A 10218-nucleotide genomic window follows, 5' to 3' on the forward strand; every position below is an offset into this window, starting at 1 on the left:
AACACTTGCTAAATCAACAAATGTACTAAAATTTCAAAGCAGGACATGACCATAATCACAAAAGAGGAAGCTTCAAAGAGAAATGAAAGAAGCCATGTAAAAGTTAAACATGTACACTTTAATCCTCTTGTCTCACGTTTCTTCAGTACTCATAATATCTATATGTACGTCCTTTTCTCTAGAAGGCTAACTTAAGTGATCACAATAAGTTAATAGCACCACCTCAGCTCAAAACCTCATTCATCTCCTCATTTGACCACCAACTTCTGTTTCACAAACTTTGCCTCCGCTTTAATTGACCAAATCCACATAATATTAACTTTTTTATGTATTTACATATAAATTTTAGAAAAGGTTCAATACTCGGAAACTAAGACATCTCTCATTCAATGAAAGACCTCATGATTTAGCGCACGTTTTTAACCAATTTTGCCTATTAATACCAAAATAATAAGTAAACCACATGCATATACTTAAGTTATATTGATGCATTATCATCAATCCTTAGAGACCTCTCATGGAATATTGCATGGAAGACTGGCCGGAGCCAATCATCAACGTTCAGTCCATTGCCGAAAGCGGAGACACCATCGTCCCTTATCGTTACATAAAACCGCCTTCCCATCGGCCGGAAATCCTAAAATCAACACCACAAGAACAAACCATACCAGTGATTAACCTTGCAGGGTTAGAAGGTGATGAACATGCATGCAATGCCACAATGCATGAGATCTCAGTTGCATGCAAAGAATGGGGGTTCTTTCAAATAGTGAACCATGGTGTGAGACCAGAGTTAATGGAGAGAACAAGACAAGTATGGAGAGACTTCTTTCATCTACCAATGGAGGAGAAAATCAAGTATGCTAATACTCCAAAAACCTATGAAGGTTATGGCAGTCGTCTGGGGATTGAAAAAGGTGCCATTCTTGATTGGGGTGACTACTTCTTCCTTAACCTCCTCCCTTTGTCTCTCAAGAACCATAACAAGTGGCCATGCCTCCCTGAAACTCTTAGGTAAACATCTATATATATATATATATTATATATACATAAACAAATGCATGCTTACATGGCTACGTACGTAAATGATTTATATATATAGGGAGACGGTTGAAGAGTGTGGGGGAGAGGTGGTGAAGTTTTGTGAGAAGGTGATGAAGATGGTGTCAAAGAGTTTGGGGTTGGAGGAGGAGTACATGAAGAGAGTGTTTGGAGGGTATGGTGATGAAGGAGTAGGGGTGACCATGAGAGCCAACTACTACCCTAGATGTCCTCAGCCGGAGCTCACTCTGGGGCTGTCACCGCACTCGGATCCCGGTGGAGTCACTGTGTTGCTCGCCGACGAGCGTGTTCAAGGACTTCAGGTTCACAAGGATGGTGCTTGGGTTACTGTTCAACCACTTCCTCATGCTTTCATAGTCAATCTTGGAGACCAAATTCAGGTCACATTTTTTCTCACTCTCTTTGCTTTTTATTTCTTTATTTTTAAAGATTCTTGGTGTGTTTTCTATTAAAAATATGTTTATTTTAATTATTTGAAACAAATGTGTTTTTGTTTGATGTTAAGATCCACAATGACCCTACTTCAAAGGTTGCATATGAATAAACATTGATTAAAGGGAGGACACTTAATCAATGTTTATTCATTAGTCAAAATTTTATAATTTATCAGTTGAACTATTGATTTTTTTTAGTCAAAATTTTCATTGGTTGCTTTTAAAACAAGTTGGTTTTAAATTAAGTTAGGTTTTGACATGATTATTCGTACTCAACTCCAAGTACTTTGTTTAGAAAAACATGTTGATTTCATATGACTTAATTATTAGTATGTTTGTATATAAAGAAGCAGTGGCAGATCTTCACACTTTGTCAAAAAAAGAACTCAACTGTAAATAATAAAAATATTATGTATAAGTTTAAAATTTTAAATTTAAATTTAAATATATGCCGTAGAGCTTCCGTAAATGATATGGTTGAGATGAAAATACCATTTATAAAGAGGTAAGCAGAGTTTCCGCATAAATAATAAAAAATGGAGTATATAAAGACGCATGTAGAGCTTCCATAGATGACTAATTTGAATAGGAGAGGTGTTAATAAGGGTGAATGGATATGATTTATTTTATTACTGTTGTGATGGAAAATCATATGGTTAAGATGAAAATACTGTTTATCCCATTTTTTATTGTACTACTACTCAACTGTTTAAAAAACACTAATTATGGAATAAATGATGTTAATCATTGGATTTCAATCCAACAGGTGGGAGAGAACGTTCTTAGATAATTATCAACAATATTCTCTGAAAACTGGCTCTCTAAATATATACCTAATATATATATATATATATAAAGTAAGAATTTTTTTACTTTTGGGCCTATATATATTAAATAAAAAAAAATTTCAACTTTTGGGAGGTTGGCCTCCTTTTCCAAGATGTCTACTACGGTCCATCCTTGTAAAGATAGTGACTCTTTTTCTTTTCCAGTGAGAAATTGAGATCAACTCCCTCTCACGACATTATTGGTTGAGGTGAATAATCCGTCCACCTTCTCAAAAAAAAATCTATTATAAAAAATCTAAAAACCACACAGTTATTGTATTAAGAAAATATATAAATGTGTTATATTGTTTAGCAAGTTTACCAGTAATGATTTGATATTTAGGAGTCGATAAATAGATAAGTCAATTTTAAGACTAGAATCCATCACATACTTATCAGACCCAACTCGGGCATTAATCCGGTCGAGGCTCTGGGTCTTAGGTCAATTTGTTCAACCGTCGGTCATTTGGGTCAATGCTAGGTTAATAGAAATATTTTAAAGTATTATTTTTAAAATTATAAATTATTTTAAATTATATAAAGATATATAATAATATTAATGAATTATTAGTTATCAAATAAATAATTTGATGGAAAAAATAGAAAAAAAAACAATTGTTAATGCCTTATTTGGAAGCAGTAGAAAAGAGGAAAAAAACATAAACTTAACAAAATTACATATACACCCTTCAACTTATTAGAAAAAAAAAATCAAAGGATGAAAATGTCACTTCAATTATAAATTATTGATCCGGCCGAGTTAAGGAAACTCAGATGGGTCACTGGGTTTGACCCGGTTAAAGCAGGTCAAGCTGGGTCAAAGCGAGTTGATTGCATAAAAGGTCTAATTAGAGACCCGGACCGGTTTAAGCACCGGGTCATCAGGTCAACCGGTCCGACCATTGGGCCGATCCGGATTTAATAACTATGATCCATCTAATTAAAAATAATAGATTCATGCTTCGATACTAATTAGCACATAATTAATTAAGATGTCATGTGATATTATGCAACAATTTGAGTCAAAATAATTATTAGATAAAGTAAATAGATTAAAGTGATAACTTCAAAGAAGAAAAATTTATATGATGATTTGAACAATCTATATATATAATATGTCAACTACGGACGTTCTCCGTAGAACACTTGTAGTTATTAACGGTGTCGGTATCAAATGAAGAGAGAGACAGAGAGGCTAGTAATTTATGGGCGTTGGTTTTTTTTAGCTTTGTTAGGTAGCTCTAGTAAAAATTAATTTTTTGACGATTTAAATTAAATTATAATTTAAATTATTGTGCATATAATTTTTCACTGAACTATTATTTATAAACACAACTATTATATTAGTACTGTTCACAAGCTTTTAAAGTAAAAAATATAATAAATAAATATAAGAAAAAAAACTCCAATTATTCTTTGCTCATCTAGATAATCCAACATACCATGAAGCCTTATGAATCTCACAATGTAATTTTAAAATATATTAAATTTTAACCAAACAATATTGATAATAAACATTTATTAAAATTAAAATTATTATTATTATTATTATTGACAAAACAAGAAGTTGAAACATGTAGGTGTCTAAGTGTCTTCATCATAGCGGTTGGATCCTATATTGTTAAAAAAACAAATTGTACTTTTCTGAAATATTTATGTTATGTTTTTAGTAAGTAACTGTGCACAACAAGTGAGTGAATAGCAGAGGGATAAAATTTTCTGAACCTAGGCAATCTTTCCTATTTTTGGAAACAAAATTTGATCAAAAGAATACTCCCTTTGGCATTATAAGTGTTAAGTGTCGGTTTTTAAAAATTTTATTTCCTAAATTATTTATCCATATATTTAATTTAAATATTAATTTTTTATATTTAATTTTATTATGAGTAATGATATTTTTACTAAATAGATTTTTCTCGAATAACATGGATGTTAAGTTGGCATCAATGTCAATATCCACGTTATTCTTTCCTTATTTTTTTTAAAAAAGAAAAATTTTAATTTCTTTTTATTATCTGAATTCTAAATTTAAACATTTAATCGTAAAAAATAAACATGTAAATGATAAGGTTTGTGATTTATTGTTTAGGGTTTAGGGCATAGGATTTAGGGTTTAGTATTTATTATTTAGGGTTTTAAATTTTAGAGTTTTAGGTACAGATTTTGTAGTATTTGGGTTTATAATTTTAGATATAGTTTTTTATTTTTTTTTTTAATTTTAAGTATTTAAGAATTTTTAAAGTTCAAATTTGAAGTTTATATAATAAAATAATGACGTGGATGTCAAGTAGACCTGTCCAAGGGCCGGGCTACCCGCCCAAGCCCGAAGGCCCGCCTGAAAAATGGGAGGGCTTGGACAAATATATAGGACCTGATGTCCGGGCCTTCGACAAAAAAAGCTCATTTTAAAAATGGGTCGGGTTTGGTTTTCATTGTTAAAAGCCCGACCCGGCCCGAATTATAAAATATATTTATTAATTAGTTTTGTATATATTTATATATATAATGGTTTGAATTTCTATTGATTATTTGTTAATTAGTTTTGTATGTACTTATATAATACATATTTATTGTTGATTGTCATTGATTATAATGGTTTGAATTTTAGTTGTTATAATTGTATAAATATTTGCATTTGGTATTTTAATTTTTAAGTGTTTTGTTAAATAATATTCGGTCATATTCACATATTAATATTATTGTTAAGTTTTTTTTATAACTTATATATTATTTGATGAAAAACCTATTTGGACGGGCTTGGGCGGGCCTTGGGTAGAGATCATTAAATTTGGGCGGGTTTTGACAAGGGTTAAGGCCCATATTTTCGGGCTGGGCCAGGCTTGGACAAGCTTGAATTTTAGTAATTATGGATAAAGCCCGGCCCGGCTCATGGACAGGTCTAATGACAAGTTGGGCATTCACGTCATTCGGAACCTATTCGGTAAATCTATTCGGTAAAAATAACATTGTTCTTTTATTAATTTATTTAAATATATATGTTAGTTTTTAGCATTTACACAACAAGTGAGTGAATAACATTAATTGAAGTGAGTAACTTGTTCATTTTATTAAAAATAAATAAAAAATTAAAAACTAGTGGATTTTGAAATTGATGATTATCTTTATTTTATCCCATAGATTAAGGTACATGTTTCCATTTTTTTTTTTTATTTCACTGGCACAGAAGAAATCATTGGTAATCTAATGAAATTAATATAGTAAGAGTAATAGTTTGGTCGAAATGGAAAAGTTCCAAATTATTATGAAAATTTTATATACAGTTCCTTTTAAGTTGAGAAACTAATGAAATATCATTTTTTTTTAAGGATGGAATATCAATTTTTCTATTACAAAACAATCCAATAAATATTTCAAATTTAAAATATTTTTTATATTCTGAACAATCTTAATAGGAAGATTTAACTGATTATATGTTGCTAAAAAACCCTTACTAAACAGGTTACATACCCTGGCCCAGTAAACAACCATGAGCAATGCTTGAACCTTTTCTTTCCTACACTGATTCTCTGTGTTCTTGACTTCCAGCTTCATGTCTCATCAGTTGTTGAATGATTTTTACATCTTTGAAACTTGCTTCTCAAACACTATATCCAAACAAAGAACAGCTGCCATGTACACTTATTAACAAATTTGTACATGTTTTCATTCAGATGGTGAGCAATGCTATTTACAAAAGCGTCGAGCATCGGGTAATGGTGAACTCAGAGGAGGAGCGAGTCTCCATCGCCTTCTTCTACAACCCGAGAGGTGACATGCTCATCGGCCCAGCCAAAGAGCTTGTCACCCCAGCTCGACCTGCATTTTGTAAGCCCGTGACTTGGAATGAGTACCGTCTCATCTTGCGCAAGCAGGGCTTACACGGCAAAGCCCAAGTTGATTCTTTGAAGCCCTCGTGATGCACCCATCGTTATCAATACTCATTGTATGAATTCTTTGACACGAAGGATCTTAACAATCAAAAGTATTACGGAGAAATTGGGTGTTCCCTAACATTTTCTTGGCATAAATGAGTTGAAAACTCTAACTTGATTAGATTGCCAGCTACTAGAATACATGCAAACAATCAGTCACTAAACAAAACGATACAAATGCGCTGTTTACAGAAATATCTCTTACCAAGCATAAATATATCAGCTTTGTCAAACACGGACGAATTTTCAATAATGAGCTATAGAAGGAAGAAGTAGATGTCTTCAAGCTACGGTCTTCCTCTTTTCGAGCTGCAATTAGGGCATTTGTATTGCTTTATGCTCTCGGCTTTTGCAGGTGTTATCTTCACACACTTCCCATGGAACCACCGTTCACACACATCACACCCAATCCAGAATTCATCTGCATTATAGTTGCCACCACAAGTTCCGCAAAGTGTTTCACTGTGTTCATCGTCATCTTCACCGAAATCATCATCAACTGGCTTTGAATGGCTCTTTATTTGTCCGTCACTTGAGCGCTGAATAAACCAATTTGTTAATCAAGCCATAGAGGAAAAAGTATACATCATATTACTGAATATCTTACCTTCGCTGACAGCTTGGATTTACTTCCGCTGTCCATACCCTTGTCTTTTTGATGCTTCCTATCAGTCACCATTTCAAATACTGTAGGCAGATCATTGATCATGCTAAACAGTCGTTTCCTGCCAGTTTTAAACACCAGCTGAACGATTTTCCATAAAATTTTGTGCTTCAAAGTGGCAAGGAACTAATGGAGTAAATGAAGTTGAACAGAAAGACATTGCTAAACTTCAAAACTGGGCCATTTATGTAAAACATTTGAATGAACGAACCACTTCAATTTGTATCAAGCTCTGAGACTTGTAACATTCATGCTAGTTTTACACAAACTATAGTACAATTATCTAAGTTCCAATATATGCACAAGTATACTTAAAATACAGTTGATTGGTCTGCTTAACCAATCACAGTTATACACTGTCAAGCTGATCTGAATCAATACAAAAGTTCTGAATTTGACACTGTCCATATTTCACAATATCAACTTCCCATATATATCACACAGTACACATCTCAAGCTCAATCCTGAACAAACCTGTCCCATTGGAAACCCTTCAAGTGACACATAAACAACACTTCCAATCATTACCACAAGCACTAAAGATTGTTGGAAACATTACAATCTTTCCTTTAAGTGCAGATAAGGTGAAGCATCCTTAAAAAGAGGTAGAAAGAAGGCAAATTCGATTGCAAAAATTGCATGTTCCTATATATATAGCTTCAAAAGAAACTCAACTCATAACACCATTACAAGGGGTAAGTTTCACCGGTGGCCACAAATGTTTCATTATTATAACGCTGTGGCCACAAATGTTTTTTTTATAACGTTGTGGTCACAAACTTAATCTCCGGTCGCACAGATAGCCACAATGCCATATTTGGGGGCTATTTCCGGCGAAGTTGATGAGATGGCTTCCTACGTAGATCATGTGTTTTGTGGCCACCTCATCAACTTCGCCGGAAATAGCCCCAAACATGTCATTGCGGCTATCAGTGCAACCGGAGATTAGTTTTGTAGCCACAAAGTTAAAAAAAAAAATGTGTGGCTACCGTGTTATAATGATGAAACATTTGTAGCCACCAATGGAACTCACCCCATTACAAGCTATATCACAAATTTGGTCAAATATAGTTACCTTCTGAATGAGAGAAGCCATGAAAACACAATTAGGATAACCAGGAAGCTGTCCTGATCTCACCTAACATGGCATCCAAGGCTCACAATTGAAAGTCAAAATATGTTTTTTTTTTTCTTTTCAAATAAGCATATGAAACATATACACAGAAAAACACAGAACATATAAACCTCAAATCAATCACAATCCAAACATTGAAGATTGAAGCAATGAACAAGCATAAGCATAGAATCAAGAGCACAATACCAAAAGTATACCTCTCATTGCGGTTGAGGCGAGCTCCCTGATAGAAAGCAACAGAAAGAAGCCACGAATCACTATGGACAGCAACAAGCGAGAGCCAATCCCTGCGTTGCATCCCGTCTCTGGAGAAATTGATCCCGAGTGCCGGCTCCGGCAGCTCCGGAGGCACCTCCTCAGCCGGCAACGTGACCTCCCAGGACTCATTCGGATGCCCGTAAAGGCAGAGGTTCTCCTTATCTACACAAACATCAATCACGAAGCCAAATTTACCAAGATAAGAGCAATCAAGAAGCCGATCTGAGACTCACCTGGATCACAGAGGGAGTAGAACTCGTCTACATCTGATAACCAGAACTCCATCAAATCAGTGATGAAGAAAACGAGAAAAACGAAAGGAAATCAAGGGAAATCAAGGGATTGAGAGCGAACCATGAGTGAGGGCACGGACGATGGCACTCCTGCGGCCACTGTAGTCCTTGTAGATCTCTTCCACGGTGCGAGGAGTGGACGAGACCGAGCTCATCTCCATGGCAGCAAGCTTCGAGATCTTCGGGAAGCTGTGGAGATTTGGGCAGAGAGCGAGGCGGAAGAGACCCACGAGATCCGACAGCTGTGTTTTTCTCCCGGGAATTGATCTGAACCGTAGATCGTTTGGATCACTGGTTGATCTTAATCGTCCACGGATCCTGCGTGGATGTTTTATGTTTCTATCTTACTTATGTACCCCTGAAATAACTTTTATTTCAGTTTGGACGCTCACTCTCATATCAATATATATATATATATATATATATAAAAAAAATATTGAGGTTGCAGCAGTGTTTGGTAATTTGATAATCATTTTAATTTTTAACATGGTTGTAGATAAAATTATTTAAATTTATTCAAATTTATTTAGTAAATTTATATATATATATATTTTTTTTTTGATAAAGTGAACAAACTGCTTACCTCAATTAGCATAGAAGAAAACTATTATTTTTCTATTGCCAAGGTTGTAACTAAATCAAGTCTTGATTATTCAAATTTTAGTGTTTTTTTAATAGATAAATCTCGATATATTAAAGAGGTAGAGCAACCAAAAGTACAAATTGACAAAGATGAAACAAAACAAAAAAAAGCAAACAAGAAATAGAAAATAACTCTACTAAAAGTGGATTTAGAGAGAATGATTACAAGAATAAAGCGCTAAAAACAACATAAGAAAACAGACAAGGTACAACAAAAACACAAAAAAAAAACAACAACAGGACAAGGAGAAATATAGAACAACAACGGCCAGCTGTGCCACCCTCTGTCCAGGTAGTGCTCTCAGAATGATCGCCTGGCTCTGTAAGGTTCCCTAGGAACTCAAGGTTGCATTTGGATGTGGCAACCGAGTCCTCTAGTCTCGCCTTTTATGGTATCTGGAGCTGCACCAATCCATAATAGCAACATATGTATGACTTTGATAATAAAATGATACTTGTGAAGATAAAAAATCATTTTAAAAAAATGTGTGCATTTTGTTCTAGTTAGATGCTTTAGATGATGGCCCTAACTATCAAATCCCCGATATCATTGAGGATTGAGGAAAGCCATGGTCTTCATGAGCTCCATAACCTCTCCAAAGAGTCAGGGGAAAATGGAATTCCAAAAGTTCAGATGAAGAAATTCCATATGTGATCATCGAAGGGGCACCGAAGGAAAAGATAATCTGTTGATTCGATCCCCGCATGACAGAGCACACATGTAACAAATGGCAACCGGTCACATCTTCTTGCTACTAGATTTCAAGGGTGAGTATTCGATTATCCCAAGCAAGGCAGGTGAAGAGATCAATTTTTCCTTGGACATGCACCTTTCCAAATCAACCTAATTATCGAGCAGATCATACCACCACGATTGATGAAAATATGTAGAAGGATTTGGTAGTGAAACCCCTGTTGGTTGTGAGGTACCAACGCTTACCATCACTTGATTCTTGTGTGAGTGTTGAGAA

General features: G+C 34.4%; 2 protein-coding genes across 2 annotated transcripts; one reads left to right on the plus strand and one right to left on the minus strand.

The window, feature by feature from the left end:
- Positions 1-517: 517 nt before the first annotated feature.
- On the plus strand, positions 518-6268 carry LOC120273843 (probable 2-oxoglutarate-dependent dioxygenase At5g05600). Its single transcript, XM_039280564.1, has 3 exons — positions 518-1014; positions 1103-1442; positions 5995-6268. The coding sequence occupies exons 1-3, from the start codon at positions 518-520 to the stop codon at positions 6238-6240; spliced, it is 1083 nt and encodes a 360-aa protein (XP_039136498.1). The 3' UTR covers positions 6241-6268.
- Positions 6269-6355: 87 nt separating this feature from the next.
- On the minus strand, positions 6356-8766 carry LOC120273845 (PHD finger protein ALFIN-LIKE 1-like). Its single transcript, XM_039280565.1, has 5 exons — positions 8667-8766; positions 8546-8578; positions 8252-8474; positions 6863-6980; positions 6356-6794 (listed from the first exon to the last, which is right to left on the minus strand). The coding sequence occupies exons 1-5, from the start codon at positions 8764-8766 to the stop codon at positions 6543-6545; spliced, it is 726 nt and encodes a 241-aa protein (XP_039136499.1). The 3' UTR covers positions 6356-6542.
- Positions 8767-10218: the final 1452 nt, after the last annotated feature.

This window comes from Dioscorea cayenensis, chromosome 12 (assembly GCF_009730915.1).
Source record: "Dioscorea cayenensis subsp. rotundata cultivar TDr96_F1 chromosome 12, TDr96_F1_v2_PseudoChromosome.rev07_lg8_w22 25.fasta, whole genome shotgun sequence".
Classification (NCBI taxonomy): Eukaryota; Viridiplantae; Streptophyta; class Magnoliopsida; order Dioscoreales; family Dioscoreaceae; genus Dioscorea; species Dioscorea cayenensis.

What these genes read in the sequence shown, in the direction of transcription:
- LOC120273843 (XM_039280564.1), top strand. Translation starts at nt 518, where the DNA reads ATGGAATATTGCATGGAAGACTGGCCGGAGCCAATCATCAACGTTCAG. An exon ending in TGCCTCCCTGAAACTCTTAG is followed by an intron (nt 1,015 to 1,102) that starts GTAAACATCTAT and finishes TTATATATATAG; the next exon opens with GGAGACGGTTGAAGAGTGTG. An exon ending in ATCTTGGAGACCAAATTCAG is followed by an intron (nt 1,443 to 5,994) that starts GTCACATTTTTT and finishes GTTTTCATTCAG; the next exon opens with ATGGTGAGCAATGCTATTTA.
- LOC120273845 (XM_039280565.1), bottom strand. Translation starts at nt 8,766, where the DNA reads ATGGAGATGAGCTCGGTCTCGTCCACTCCTCGCACCGTGGAAGAGATC. An exon ending in CGTCCGTGCCCTCACTCATG is followed by an intron (nt 8,579 to 8,666) that starts GTTCGCTCTCAA and finishes TCTGGTTATCAG; the next exon opens with ATGTAGACGAGTTCTACTCC. An exon ending in CTACTCCCTCTGTGATCCAG is followed by an intron (nt 8,475 to 8,545) that starts GTGAGTCTCAGA and finishes ATGTTTGTGTAG; the next exon opens with ATAAGGAGAACCTCTGCCTT.